This window comes from Protopterus annectens, chromosome 8.part0, assembly GCF_019279795.1.
Source record: "Protopterus annectens isolate FY-2018-M chromosome 8.part0, PAN1.0, whole genome shotgun sequence".
In the NCBI taxonomy this organism is placed as follows: Eukaryota; Metazoa; Chordata; order Ceratodontiformes; family Protopteridae; genus Protopterus; species Protopterus annectens.
In genome coordinates, this window is record NC_056741.1 from 1,807,807,327 (window position 1) to 1,807,823,354 (window position 16,028).

The 16,028-nt window shown below is 40.8% G+C and overlaps 1 protein-coding gene across 1 annotated transcript in view; it reads left to right on the forward strand.

Moving 5' to 3' along the window:
* The window catches only part of HYDIN (HYDIN axonemal central pair apparatus protein), a 6,673,197-nt gene that overhangs the window by 3,886,437 nt on the left and 2,770,732 nt on the right, over positions 1-16,028 (forward strand). Inside the window, exon 45 of the mRNA XM_044079523.1 lies at positions 5,209-5,910. Within this exon, the coding sequence (XP_043935458.1) occupies positions 5,209-5,910 (702 nt within the window). The remainder of the gene's footprint in view (positions 1-5,208; positions 5,911-16,028) is intronic.

Below are 16,028 nucleotides of genomic sequence, written 5' to 3' on the forward strand. Positions count from 1 at the left end.
GACAGACCAGAACCATAGAGACAGGACTTTGTCAACAGCAAAAACATGCCTGGTACATCCTTAGGGACAGTAGGCTACTGGATTATCTGTCCACACTTTGAGTAGTAGAAGCAATTCTAGATGGCACAGAAGGAGAAAGGGCATCAAATTGTGTGAAAGACTACAGAAGTAAAGGGAGCGAGGAATGGAAGAGAAATCTGATGATCGGATACTAGAGGAGGTGAAGCCTTTTTTTCATTAGATATAAGAAGAGGTATTGGTGTGGTAGAGGTGTATAAGATAATCTCAGAAACTGCAGTAGTCCTAGTCTGGTGTGGATCTCACTTTAAGAGTTATTTTTTAATCATCTTTATTAAATGATCACATTTTAAATATCAAAACGAGTTCATAAACATTAGTAGGAAGGTATGAAGTATTGAATATTGTAAAAGAACTGGTAAATGGATCTTTAGAAAATGGAAAGGAGCAGATTACATAAAAATAAAAGGAGTTTGTGGGAAGAATACATGTAGAATAATTTTCAATAGGAGGAGGAGTGAGGTGTAATTGAAGGTAGGATTTAATGTTGGACTGAAAGTCAAGTGTTTAAAAAAAAAGAAAACACTGTAATGTATAACGTGGGTAAATGGAAAAATGTTAATATAGTTTATTTTCTACTAATATACATGTGCCAGTGTTTTAAGTGATAATTTAGTAAAGGTGTTAAAAAAGCCTTCTGATGTCTCAGTTTTTATTATAATCTGTTTTCTCTGTTTCCATTTATCTTGGATGCCTTAACAGCATGCATACTAATCCATACACCTGAATATTTATCCTATCATTTTTCTAGTAAGTATAGATATTTCTGAATGAAGTCATTTTTGGGTTTACCGGTACATACTTTATTTTTATCTTCATTTATTTCATATCCAGAGAAGGCATGAAACTGTCTCAAAAAGTACCACAACACCAAAATGTCTTTTTCTGGATTCATCAAGTACAGAATAATATCTGCAAATAAAAGCAGTTTTTCTTGATTACTGTACCAGGTATATTCTTGAATGTTAGAACACTTATTTTCTTTGCTAAAGGCTCTAGATATAAAGCAAAATAAAGGGAAAGAATGTATCTCTTCTCTTGGTTCCTCTGTTCAGACACAATTTCTCAGAGAAAATGCCTCCCATCTTAATTTTTTCCTCCAACCCTTTACAAATCCACAGTAATCCATATCTATCAACTATGGTAGCATCCTTGCCATTCTGTTAGTTGGTGTAGGCATAAACACACTATAACTATGATTTAAAATTGTGGTAGCTCTATTTGAAGCTGGATCTGAAGGCTCTTTGCCCTCTTTGTGCAATACAGCCAGCACAGTACTTCCCCCTCCCTTTTAAATAGCTGTGAAATAAAGCCTTCCAGGACATTATCACTTTTTTCTATCCTAAATTCCAAATTTCCACAGGGAATACTGTCTGTTCATGGAGACTTCCATATTAATGGATTTGTTAATGATGATGTTCAGCCTCATTTTCCTGTAATCATCACATAACTAAGTCTTCTATAAACATTTTATTTATGTCTTTTCTTTGTTTCTTAATTCCTCTGCGTTATACAGATTTTCATAATATTTTAAGATATCTCTAATTCCTTTGTAGGCTTTCTGGTTATTTTTCTTGTCACAAGTTCCCAATGTTTGGCTACAACATCTATGTTCTATGACTGTTGCCCAAGACATTGTGCTAAAAGTTTTTGCCTTCTCGAGTTATCAAAAAATAATTTTTAGTGGCAACCTTTCTAAATGCATGCATATTATCTAAATGCTTCCTTATTGTCCTTTTAACATTCTGATGTTGCTGATGATCCTATTACATGATTCCTCTTCTTTTCTAAATAATTCCTAGTACTTCTTTACCATGTATCATTCGCTCTTATTTCAACCATATTTTATCCCACTCATTTCCTAATCACTCTGAAGTAATTTCTGTCTTCTCTAATAACTTTCAAATGATATCCAGTACCTGTAATTCTTCTCTTTTTAACAGAGGAGTAGGAAAGTCCCGATATCTTACATAATTACCCTATAACTTTATCTTAGTTTTTTGTTGGTGAATAATGCCCATGCTTCTGTGATTTCTGTCCAGTCTAGCCCAGACAGTAAGCAAGTAAAAAATTAGCTCTTTGTTTAATGGTTGGCATTTTGCTTTCTGAAAGGTAACACAGCATTGTTCATTATGTGAAGAGAAGGTAATAAATAGTAAATCTTAATATTTTGTTGGAGCTTGCATGGAGAGCTTTTGGATTTATTTTTTAAGATGATCACATCTCTCAACCTCTTAGAGCAAAGAATCTGGACAAAGCCATAAATAATATGGGGGGGGGGGGCAAGGCCCAAAAATGGAGACAATTTTTAAATATTCCTCTTAGAAACTTGGAAAATTGATAGAATAACAGGTTTTCCATTATCATGAATTTTCTGAAGGTATGAAGTCTGAAACTCAAATGCCTGTCATTATTTCATGACTTCCATCCTCAGTGGTTTGCTACTGATCTGCTACAAAAACAAAAATGTTATGAGGAACAGACCAAAAACATGATGTAAAAATCTGGATGTTTTGCGAAAATCTGTACAGCTGAGAGGTATGAAGATGTTGCAGTTAAAAAGGTCATAGTAAAGTTGAGACAGCAGGATTATTTGCCTTTAGTGGATCTGGTTCTTGTTATAGAAAATAAGATGCTATCCTGGCTGAGAAATTGAGCAGTTAATTTTACACCTCTTAGTTGTTCAACATTTCAAACCCACCCAATCCCCCACACCACTCCTAACTATATATACCAAGTCTGAGACCGCACTACAGTGGGGAAACGGGCACAGACGTAGTTGGCCAGCATCAGGAAATTTGCCTTCTTCCCCACTATAGTGTAGTCTCGGAGTTGGTATATATAGTTAGGGGGAATATGGGGGGGGTGCAACCCCCCACCTGGGTGGGTTTGAAATACTATATTGTGTGTATGATGGGGAAATGTTGACCAACTAATTACTTTCCCTGCCTCACATTTGCTGAAATGAACGTTCAGTGAATGAACATTTGATGGGTAGTGTTCGATCATTGAAGGTTTGCGGACGTGAACCTTTGATGAATAAACATAGACATCACCTGTGATGTTACCCTTGTCCATTTTAAGAAGGATTCCATCAGGGTTTATAAAGCAGTTAATGCTCTCTGACCTGTCCAGAAGCCGTAGTTTGTATTCATCAAGGTACCTTAATGCTGTATATAAGTTATATTTAAATAATTTTCCCTTAAATGGGTATAATAGAAATGGGGGTGAAAATAAGAAATATTGGTCAGTTTTGACTGCTTAGACAGTGTTTACTAAGAATGCTTTCTAAACTGAGAACATAACTTTTGCTACCATAGAGCAATGGTTCTCTAATCACTGTCTTCTTCTAAACCCTAAGAAAACTAAACTGCTCCTCTTCTTACCTACACACCAATCCCCCTCTATTAACTTCTCTCTTACTTCTAACAATGGCACCCTTATCTCTCCTGACCAAACAACCAAACTCTTAGGAATAACTATTGACAACCAACTTAAATTTGACTTTCATATTAACTCAATCATAAAAGCAACTAATAGAAAATTAGGTTCGCTTTACAGAATCAAATCATTCCTTACTCCAGAAGCTAGAACTACCATAGCCAGAACACATCTCATCTCTACACTACTATATGCTTCCCCTATATATACGAACCTTTCGAAATATAACATTAATAAGCTTACATCAACCTACAATAACATTGCCAGATTTGCCACGGCCTCCCCATATAAAACTCAACACTGCAAAAATCTCCACCACCTAGGATGGCTAGAGCTACCCCACCTAATTCAATACTATCAGCTCTCAATAGCCCAAAAAGCCCTTCACCACCCTGATAATACACCTATGCTCTCTACCCTTATAAAGCCCTATAACAACCTAAAAAACCTTCGCTCATCTAGTAAAATACTGATTCAAACCTCTCTATCTAAGAATACTGCAGGTGACTCTATATTTTCCAACTCAGTTGATAAAATATGGAACCAACTTCCTCCCAACCTGACATCCCAAACCTCCATCTCACTGTTTAAAACTAAACTAAAACACTACCTAACCAACCACTGGCTATGCTCCTGTGACTACCCAAGCTGATCTTTCTGCTCCTCATGTCTCGTGCATACATCTTACTTTCTACCAACTTTAAGCTTTTAGTGTTCTCAACACTACTAAGAAATGCTCTCACTTATCTAGTAACTACACCCCTCTCTACAGTCTACTGCTTACTTTTAAACATCCTATTGTAACCTGTCTTATTCTACCCATTCCAATACTCACGTAAAAGCTTTTACCTTTCTGTACTTGCCTTATTGTTATTCAAATGTCCTAAATATTGTTGTGCTTGAAAATCCTTTATACTGTGTACATTTTCTCCATGCTGTACTTTTGAAATGTGTATAAACTGCTTCTCATGCATGTAATGCCTTATGTATTGTCTATATACTGTTTATTATCATGTGTTAGATAGCGGAGCTTTTCTCCTCGGGCCTCCACTGAAAATGGACATGTATCCGGTTGGACTAGCCCGGTTAACAAATGTAAAATAAAATAAATAAATAAATAACATTTTGGCAGATAACACAGGTTGTAAATATGCTGTGGAAGGGATCATAAGAAAATCTTAATGAACAAGGGTTATTGTTTGCCTGGAACTGTGGGAGTATTTGGAGGTATATTTTTTTCTAGGAGTGATTCATTGTCATTAATTTTATCTATTTAAAGTGAAATTGTGGAGCATATTTAGAGGTTGTTGAGGAGGGATGGGAGATGATAGTAGAATGAAGAAGCTGTGGAAGATTAGAAAATGACCTTAATAAGTCAGAACAAGAAATTGCATATGTAAAAGTAAATGTTGACTGTCCATTAACTATATTAACACCTTCTTTGATGCATTTCAACTATGATATGTGACATACTCCTAATATATTTATGCAAATGTGGTACTGAGTTGCATGAAATTATAAAGCAATAATCCTGGCTTCCATGAAATGCTAGTGACTTTAATGAAGTATAGGATTGTGCAGCTTTTTTCTGTTAGGTGTTTTCAGTGCCCGTTTTTTTTTTCATCATTATCTACTATCATTTGCTTCAGTTGTGAATTTGATTTCATTTTTTTATGTTTATTTTTCTAGGGTACCAGTGCAGGCACTGTGAGACCTGATGCCAAAGCAGACCAAAGTGTTGATAAAAGAGCATCTATAATTGATCGTCCTGAATCTGTAGACCATGCAGATATAGATGAGGGAAACAAGAAGAAGAAAGGAAAAGATGTCAAAGTTCATCTGCCTGCTATTGAGATGATGCCACCCCTTTCATCCACACAGGAGGAAGCTGAAAGGGAACCACAGAATGAAACAGAAAAGCTACTTATACTGCGCTTTAAGAACTATGAAAGCAGTCAAAAAGAAGTACTTCATGTGCTGGAATTATGGGATCGTGTACAGGGAGTTATACTTAATCCTTCAACTTCTGATGGTGGCCACCTAGACTCAGAGGATCAGGCATCAGTGGAGAGGCACCCTCCTTCTGGGAAAAAGGCCAGAAGAGATAGAGAAAAAGAACGACAAGAAAAACTAGAGAGAGAAAAGGCAGAGAAAGAACGTCTAGAAAAAGAAAGAGTTGAAAGGGAACGGTTAAAGGCAGAAGAAATGAGAAATCAGTCATCCCCTAACACCTCTATAATGCCAGATGACGTCACTGAAGGAACTGAAAGAGAAGAGCATGATCGGAGATCAGAGGTGGGAGTGCCCCATATTAACATGGAAGTGACTGGACCTGAGTATCCCAGTGGGAAAATGATACTGAATAGTTTGAGGCTGCCTCCATTAGAAGAGGTAATATTTTGTTTCCAGACTCAGTCCCTCATACATGTATTTGTGTGCATATGTGTATGCATGTATGTGTGAGTAATGTTTATATTCAGAGTCACCCTTCTTGGAAATATCTGATGGAGTGAGTTGCATCCTATGAAATTTTGCAAGATCTGGTATTGTTGACTTGTGATTTGTATCACCTGTGTTTTTACAGTGTTTTACTCTGCTATTCCTTTCCCCTCCCTTTGGGAAGCTAACACTTCTACCACTGCTATTACATTTACTTTTTACCATACTGCAGTCCACAAAAAATTATTCAAGTATCATCATGTCTTGCTGAGAGAGAGAAATAATGTGAAGTTGTTAAATCTCGCCGTTTATTCTCACTGATGGCTCAGAACCCAGAAGATCTAGATCTTATGGGTTCGAAGTTGATCCTCGGCTCTGACACAGCCGTTAGCAAAGCTCAAGGTTTGCCAGTAGCTCGAGACCAAGCCCCTTATCCCATGATGCACTGCTGGAATTACCTCAGATCCAGTTTGTTGCGGCACAGATCTCGGTGTTCCAGATAGCTCGGACCAATTTTATTGGATAGATTCGTCTATTTGCAAGTTTTAAAAACTTTTTCTTGACTTTCTTGTTAGGATAGTTTATATATATATATATATATATATATATATATATATATATATATATATATATATATATATTTCTATATAGATTTATACTTACATTTAGATTTACATAAGTGCCTTGTGTTGGCTTGTTTTTTTCTATAGAGTTGGCCTTGTATTTAACCAAATTCTTAGTCAGTAGTTATTTAGATAGTTTCTTGAGTATGTTTTTTTCCATTGTTTAAATCTGTCTAAATTTAAAAAGAGATATCTGATGAGAAAGAGAAGCCACATCCTAAATCTGGCTTCAAAAAATGTCCAGATTGTGGACAAAAAATGTCAGTCACTGACGGGCATGTTCAGTGTGTTTATTGTCTGGGGGCATTACACCTCCAAGACTCTTGTAGCATCTGTCATTCCTTCTCTTCCAGGGTACTTTTAGAGAGGAAAAGGAAATTGGTGGATAGGGGTTTACTTCAGCATCCCTTCTCAGAAGACTGGGTGACCAGGATGGTGCAAGTAAATCCTCTAAGTCATCCAAGTCTTCAGGTGACTCCAAGTTATCAAAAAAGGCTAAAGAAATGGAGGGTGTAGGGTTATCGGTTCCACTGCCCTCGGAACCGAGTGTCACTTCTGTTTGGAGCCAGCTCACAGCTTTGGAGCCGGTTTCTGATATTCCCTCATCTCCTCTGCTCCAGTCAGCACCTTTGGTGCACTCCTCGAAGGCAGCCTCTCAGATCTGGATATGGACCGGTTGGTGCATAAGCTTTTATGGGCACCAGGCCTTGCCAAATTGTTGTCGTCTCCGACGCCTTCGTCGGAACCGAAGACCATTAACCCGGACTTGACTGCTCCTCCTCCAAGCCATACTGGACTTTCGGAGCTGGAGGAGCCCAACCTGGAGGTTGTTGAGCCTGTGGAGCCAAGACCTGCTCCGGTGTTATCGGTTCCATCTACTCGAACATCTTTGGTGCTGACCGGGGACTCTAGGAGCTGACACTCTCCTGTCAGGTCCTCAGAGGATACTCGTACCGATTTATCAGTGCCGACTCTTCCTCTCGGGGCTTTGGCTCAGATGAGCTCGGCTCCTACCTTGGGCTCGGAGCTCATGGCTTTGGTGCGGGAGGATCAGATGGTACTTTCAGATCTGTATACCACTTCTCGTCGAAGCCATGGTGCGTTCGATACCATGAGGAGAGTCCTGTATCCAAAGACATCATCAGCATCAGGTCTAGCTTCCTCCTGCCCTCAAGCGCCTGTGTCCGCTCCTGCTTCTACCGGTCAACCCAAGCGTAGAGACCCTGAGCCACAAGTAGCCCCACATGGTGCCCCCTGCTCTTCTGAGACCTCCCCAGAAGCCTCCACTGAGGAGGTACCCAGGAAGAGACTGTACAAGAGGAGGCACTTGGACTCCCCACAGGAGTCTTTGACATCTGACTCTGACTTGGATGAGTCAGAAGGGTCCCCTCAATTCCCCTCTGAGGATATCTCCTTTGCAGAGATATTAGAGATCCTTAATCAGAGGGGTGGTTGGCAGTCCAAAAGCCCTACTGAAGACTAGTCAGTGCTCTTGAAGGCTTTCGGGTCTCAACCTTCCACCTCTTGGGTGTCTCCGCCTTACGATGAGCTCATGGAGCTGATCTCTCGTAAGGCGTTGGAGTCTGCGGAGGCCATGGAACCTGTCCCTCGGAAGCCAAGTAAGTTCATCTCTGCCCCAGTGGCAAAGATTTTTTGACTAAGGGAATGCCTGTCGATGCCATGGTGGTGGTGGCAGCCACCAAAAAGGAAATGTCTGAGATGTCCTCATCTATCCATCCTCCTAACAGAGATTCCAGGATCGTGGATAGATATGGGAAATGCATGTTTAGTTCAGTGACCTTTTCCCTTCGATCACTGAACTATTTAACCCATTTTACAAAACTACAAAGAGATCTCCTGAAAGAGCTAGGAGATACTCTCCAGAGTACAGTAGCTGCAGGGGTTGCCAACAAAGTTAACACCCAGCTCGCTACCCTAAACTCGATTGTGAACTTGTCCATGCGTCTCATATCTTACGCAGATGATGGTTCAAGTAGAGCCGCTAGTTCAGGCTTTGCTCTGCATAGACAAGCCAGGATGTATCTCTGTTCCTTTGCGGAGCCTTTCAAGTCTTCCTTTCTCAACACCCCATTTGATGGCTCATCCCTGTTTGGGCCCAAGGTAAAGGAAACTCTAACCAGGTGTGAGCAGGAAGGCAAGACTCTATCTGCCGTCGGAGTCCGTTTTTCTACCCCTACTCAGCCCTATCCCAAGGGCTGTAATGACGGAAAGATGTGGCTCTGAAAAACACAGGGAGCCTTTCAGGACACACATGGCAAAACCCCCTCTAGAGGCAGAGGAGGTGGTTATATTGGAAGACGCTGCCCGCGCGGCAGGAGGGGTCCACAACAGCAAGGTGACAGAGGCCAGTTCTCTGTTCAGCCCTACCAATGCTCCTGAAAGGAGACCCAGCTGTCCAGCTCTGGAGGCAGTCAGTGGTCACTTATCTTTGTACCCAGAAGCCTGGCTAAGCATAACATCTGATACTTGGGTAGAAAGCATCATTTCCAGAGGGTATTTCATACTGTTCTCTTCCCCTCCCACTCCTGTCAACAGAATCCCAGATGTTCCACCCAGTCTCAGGGAACAAGCAACTATAGAGGTCCGCAAGTTGTTAGAAAAAAGAGTCATCAAGCCAGTCCCAGCAGACCAAACAGGATTCGGAACTTACTCAAGATTCATTTGGGTTACAGAGAAGTCAGGGGACTGAAGACCTATCTTGGACCTCAGCAGACTCAACCAATTTGTAAAAAAAGAGAAGTTCCGAATGGTCACGCTTCAGGCCATTCTTCCCTTTCTTGGGAAAGGCGATTGGATGTGCTCCATCGATCTCAAGGACACATACTACCACATAAAGATGGACAGATACACCAGAGATCACCTGCGTTTCCGTCTGGGAGCCAATCACTACCAGTTTCGAGCCCTGCCCTTTGCTCTCACTACAGCCCCCAGAGTGTTCACCAAATGCATGGCAGTGGTCACGACTCACCTGAGGGGTCTAGGATTCCAGGTGTTTCTATATCTAGACGATTGGCTCCTTACCGCCACCACCAGGCATCAATTGATTCAGGCAACACAATCTACTCTGACACTTTGCCACCACTTAGGCATTACAGTCAACTTCGAAAGGTCTGCCTTGTCGCCATCGCAGCATACCATCTTTATAGAAGCAGAGTTAGATACCTCAGCCACCACTCTACGTCTTCCATTCGAAAGGGTCGCACTTCTTCGCCAACACGTCAACTCATTGGTGTCAAAGAACAGAGCTACTGCCGCCGAGGTCTTGAAGGTACTAGGTTTGATGGCGGCAGCAGTTCTAGCCATTCCACTCACAAGGATGCATATGCAAATTCTTCAATGGCTCCTCTTCGCTCAATGGTCTTACCAGAAATTGCCAATGAACCATATGATCTCATCACAAACTCTTGCAAGAGGGACCTTCGGTGGTGGTTGAAGTCTCTTCATGTCACAGTAGGATGACACTTTGTGCCCCCCCCCCGTAGCCACTGTGACCACGGACACTTCCCTGATAGGGGGGGGGCATTTTCCGGGAAAGACTGCCCAAGGCACATGGACGGATCAAGAATCATATCTGCATATCAGTATTCTGGAGTTGAGAGCAGTACTTCTGGTGTTGCAGTACATTCAGGACTCTCTTCCTCTAGGGACACTTGCGATTCAGACAGACAACATGTCAGTGGTCTGGTACTTGAACAAACAGGGTGGAACCAAGTCTTACCCCCTTTGTCGAGAAGCCCTCAGAGTCTGGCAATGGGCTGTGTCATCCCAGCATTTTCTGTTAGCAACATACATCCTGGAAAAATCCAACGTGATAGCGGACAAGCTGAGCAGGGCAATCCTGTTGCCTCATGAGTGGTGTCTCAACCAACACGTTGCGGACATGATTTTCCGCAAATGGGGCCAGCCTTGCTGCGACCTCTTTGCCAGTCCCATCAATACCAAATGCAAAAGCTACTTTGCCTTAATACCACCTCCGGGACATCCCCAGAGAGACGCACTCATACACGATTGGCCTCCGGGTCTTCTCCTATATGAATTCCCTCCAATTCCATTGATACCCAGGTTTTTACAGAAGGCAAAGTCACTGGGAAGGACTGTTATCCTTATAGCCCCCCCCATTGGCCTCGACAGATTTGATTCCCTTTTTTTCACCATCATCTGCTGGAGGATCCATGGATCCTGGACCCAGTTCCAGACCTCCTGACACACCCATCAGGGGACCTCCATCCTTCACTGCAGTCTCTAAAGCTGACTGGTTGGCTGATCCACTTCCCAAATAGCCAGGCTTCATTCACTCTCAGATGACACAAGACAAATTCTGTTGTCTTCTCATAAGCCATCCACCAGAAAACTTTATATCGCAGTAAGTGGAAAAGGTTCTCCATTTGGGCCAGTATACAAAGAATTGACCCTTTCCGAGCTCCTTTTTCGTCCATTTTAGAATTTTTGACAGTGATTTTTAAGGAAGGAGCAGCAGCTGCCACAGTTCGGTTTCAGTTAGCTGCCATATCTAATTTCCACCTTGGAGTAAATGTGTTAAATATTATGGCCCATAAGTTATTTTCTCAAAGGTGTTTTTCACATGAGGCCTCCTGTCAAAACCCCTTATTCTCCCTGGAATTTGAATTTTATGCTATCTCAAATAATTATTCCCCCCTTCGAACCAGCATCATCTTGTTATCTCAAATTTTTGTCCTGGAAAACTATTTTTCTAGTGGCCATTACTTCTGCCCGCAGAGTGTTAGAACTTCAAGCATTATCTATCAGACCTCCATATATGATTTTCCATGCTGATAGAGTGTCTCTCAGAATAAACCCCTCCTTTTTGCCTAAAGTGTGTTCTGAGTCTAATATCAATCAGATCATTGAGTTGCAGTCTTTTTTCCCAACCATTCCAACAAATTAGAATACATGCTGCACAAACTTGACGTGCACAGACAGCTCAGATTTTATCTTGAAAGATCTAAGGATATTAGGAAATCAGATCAACTTTTTGTATCCTTTTCGGAGGCCAGAAAAGGTAGACCAGTGGCTAAAACAACCCTTTCAAAATAGTTATCAGATTGTATCTCATTTGTTCATGCAACTGCTAACATACCTTTGCCACACAAAGTAAAGGCTCATTCAGCCAGAGCCATTTCTACGTCTTCTGCTTTTCAAGCCAAATTGCCCCTTGATAACATTTGTGCTGCAGCCACTTGGTCTAAGCCTCATACTTTTATCACTCATTACAAAGTGGATAAGGCTTCCAGGGACAGGTCTTCTTTTGGTTCTATGGTCCTGAAAAATGTACTCCTGTGAGGATTGCAGGTGCTAGAGACGCTACCCATCAGTGAGAATAAATGGCGAGATTTAACAACTTCACGTAAAGAAGTTATGTACTCACCATAACGTTCCATGTGAGTTGTTTATCTCACTTTTATTCTCACATCCCTCCCTCCATCCCCCTCCTGGCTGACAGTTGATCTAGAGGCTAGTATCATTCTGGTTGTTCAATACTTCTTCTTCCTTCTTGGGAAGTGCACCCCTTACAGGGTTATATATACACGCAGCAAACAAGATCTGAGGTAATTCCAGCAGTGCATCATGGGATAAAGGGCTTGGTCTTGAGCTACTAGCAAACCTTGAGCTTTGCTAACGGCCGTGTCGGAGCCGAGGATCGGCTCCAAACCTATAAGATCTAGATCTTATTGGTTCGGTGCCATCAGTGAGAATAAAGGCGAGATAAACAACTCACATGGAACGTTATGGTGAGTACATAACTTTTTTTTTTAGTATGTCAGACGTACAGCAGCTAATGTGGGGGGGGGGTGAAATCTACATGAGTATAATATTGGCTGAGTATGCTGAAGTTCCACTTGAGGTAAGAGGAACAAGTTCTTAATGTCTTCAAACAAGCTGCTGATTAGTCGGGATAATGCTGACAGTAATTTAGAAGTGTAGCTCAATTCCCAGATTAGAACTTTTCCAAACACTTGTATACTGTATCCAGGAAAACTTAAGCTAATAGTTTGACTTGTTTCTGCACTGCCATGCAACATGAGATATTACAATAAAATAAGTTGTGTAAACAGAATATAAATAGCTTTGAGAATGCTTTCCGATTGGTGCTGACATAAAGCACTATAAAGTATTGCTGTTCCATATCAGACAAATCATCAATGAATTATTGCATTAATACCTGCCAGGGTAGATGTTCTACAAGTATTTGCTCCTGACTGACCCGGTTTAATACTGAGCACAAAACTAAAAGAGGTCAAATGCATAGACCAAAAGTGAATTCATCTTGCATATCTTTTGCCCCCCCCCCTGAGAGTTACTGTAGGCAGTTAAATCACATTGATTTTTAGATCATAGGAAGTTACTAGGCTAATTGCTCTAGGGCCCTTACAAGCTTAGCCAAGTTCAACCCTTATTTCCGTGATCAGCACCTAATGTCCAAAAGGGACACAGGTGGAACCCCCATGGTGAATTTACTGTTACCCATCCAGTCATCCAGACTGTGTTTGAAGAAGACCAATGAGGTGCTCTGTTTGACATGAAGTGGGAGTCTGTTCCAAAGGTGTGGTAACCTCTGCAAGACAGATCTGTCCCTCCAGCAGGTTCTATTAATGTCACATACCAAATTAAAGTCTTTAGAGCGAGTAACCCGTACACCATTTGAATTGCGGACTAAGTAGTCTGTATGAAACAGAATAAAGTGACAGTGATGTCAGATACTCCACATAGGACAGATGCTGAAGACCTTGAATTTTCCTAGTGAGGAACCTTTGTGGTTTCTCCAGTTGCTGCAGGTGCTTGGAAAGGAACATACCAAAAGGGGTGTTGTACTCAGTTTTTGGCCTGATGAGGGAAGAGTACAGGGAGGTTATAACTTATTTTTTCTGGAGGCAATACTCTTACTTATGATTTGAGCAATATAGAATGCCTTTCTTACCACTGTGGAGACATGGTGGTCAAAGGTAAGGTTTGTTGTCAACCTGTGTTCACAGGTTTCTCACCATTGAGTGTGTACCTAGGGTGTTGCTGTTGATATGGTAGTTAGCAGGAACATCACTCTTACCAAAAGGGATGATAATACATTTTTTTTGCATTGAGTGTAAGACCATGACTTTGGCACCAATCATTTGTTTGTGTAAAACATGGTCATTCTATGACCAGATGAGTTTGCAGTCATCAACAGACTTTGTCAGCCACACACCTTTAGTTTTTATTTGTACTTCAGAGAAATAGATTCCAAACAATAGAGGTCCCAGGATGGATCCCTGTGGAACACCACTGGTTACACATCTGCTGTTGGATGTAGATTCCCCTATTTTGACTATATCTGTTCTATCAGTGAACCAGTTAGTGACCCATCTAACGATATAAGGGTTGACACCTAGTTGGGTGGGTTTGTCAATGATGCCTGAGTGGGAGATAGTGTCAAAAGCCTTGGTAGGCTGTATGCACAGATTTCCCCGCGTCCACGACCTTGGTGACTATCTCAAAGAAGTTCGCCAGGTTTAACAGGCAAGATCTCTCTTTGACAAATCCAAAGACTTATCAAAATAATATCTAAAATATTACTGCTGTGATAGCTTACAGAATGACACAATTTCTGGTCATCTGACTTCTAATTCCTAGGCAAAACCCCCATTCCTGGCAGCTGGCAGTATTTAGCACCTACCCATAAAAATACACATACAAGGGCTTTTGCTCAGATCTTTGGCAGGTGCTGGAAGTCATAAAACAATTGCATGCCTTATGCTTCCAGAGTAGTGATTAGTTCACCCCAAAGACAATGCAGAAAACTTCTTAGTACAGACTGTGTCTCTGGATGCATTGAAACCTGTCAGATAGCATCTTTATGGCCTAACCTATAAAGTGATTTAATTTCAGATATTTTCCTAAAGTTTGCTGGGCTAATGTTAACCTCCTGTATTCCAGTTTCCACTGTTAAAATATATACACTTGAACAGTTGCAATAGTGCATGTACATTTCTGTTATGTCCATTATAGCACACTGTGGATGTATTTCAAGCACATGCACCTTTCAAATACCATTTCAACACAAACATCTGTAAAAATAAGTTTGATATACACATGACATACACATTTGTAACACAAGCATCTTGTATAAATCATTTTAATATTCACCAGTGACATATAATTATTTACAAAATTCCAGCTAGCTGTGCTGCCAGTGCATCCTTTTTATCACAAGGTGTGTTGTTCCCGGGGTCAGTGGAAGCACCACCTTTGTACAAGAGAATAACAGTGGCCATTTTCCATTCAGCTGGGGCAAAGCCAGTGCTTAGACTGTGATTGAAAAGAATACCCAGTTGTGTTGCTAATTTTTGTTGAAGCCCATATAGGACGCAGCCCGGGATGTTATCAGGTCCCATAGATTCTTTGGTTTTGGCCTGAGAGAGAGCGTTTGCAACCTGCTGTTTAGAGATACAAGGCAGGGGACGGGTGTTAGGGATGTCATGGGGTACATGTGGCTGGGAAAGGGGAGTGAGGTTTTCACAGAACCTGTCAGCCAACAGGTTAGTTATGTCCATAGGCTCAGTATATGTGGTATCATTAACTACCAGTTCGGCACAAATCTGGGCCTTTCCTTTTAGGTTACAGATGTAACTAAAGAATGCCTTATGGTTGTCCTTAGTTGAGGAAGCTAAGTTGGATTCGTAGTTTGCTTTGGAGGGCTTTATAAGATATACCAAATAACAAGCCAATGAGGTGGATAATTCCCAGTAAGTTCCAGATAAGATGTCGCAGTATAAACAACACTTTAATTAAAAACAAAAAATGGTCAAGCGCTTTCATTCCCCAAAGGATCTGAACCATTTTACAAAATAAAACCATCATTTAAATAACATTTAAATGGCATTTAACATCATTATGTGACTTACTCACTCAATGTTCCCTTAAAGAAACAGTAACATTTCACTGAATAGATCATAAAATCATTGCTTTTTTTCTTTAAAACAGACAAGATAGATATATGTTCATTAATATCAGACAAAGTTTTTGCATTCAGCCTAAGTTACCATTTAAGTTCACATTCCTCTACCTTACACTCCCAGAAGCCTCCCTCTTTTCCAGAATGCCAAATAAGAATTTTGAGTCATAGCCACAATATTTTGAATGCTTATATAAAGCATTGTTCTCATCTTTGTTTTTAATGGCATAGAAGTGCTCGTATATACGTTTACGTAAACTCCTAACAGTTTTCTCAGTGTAGAAATCATTATATTTGGAGCAAGTTGCAATGTATACAAGACCAGAACTGCCACAATTTCCTGTGTCCAACCAAATACGTTGTTCTGAATTGCCTACAGACACTGTTTTGTTTTACTACAGTAATTACATCTCCCACATTTGTTAGTTCTGTTAATCATTTTACTATTCACATTTGTGGGATGTTCAAAATAGGTTTTC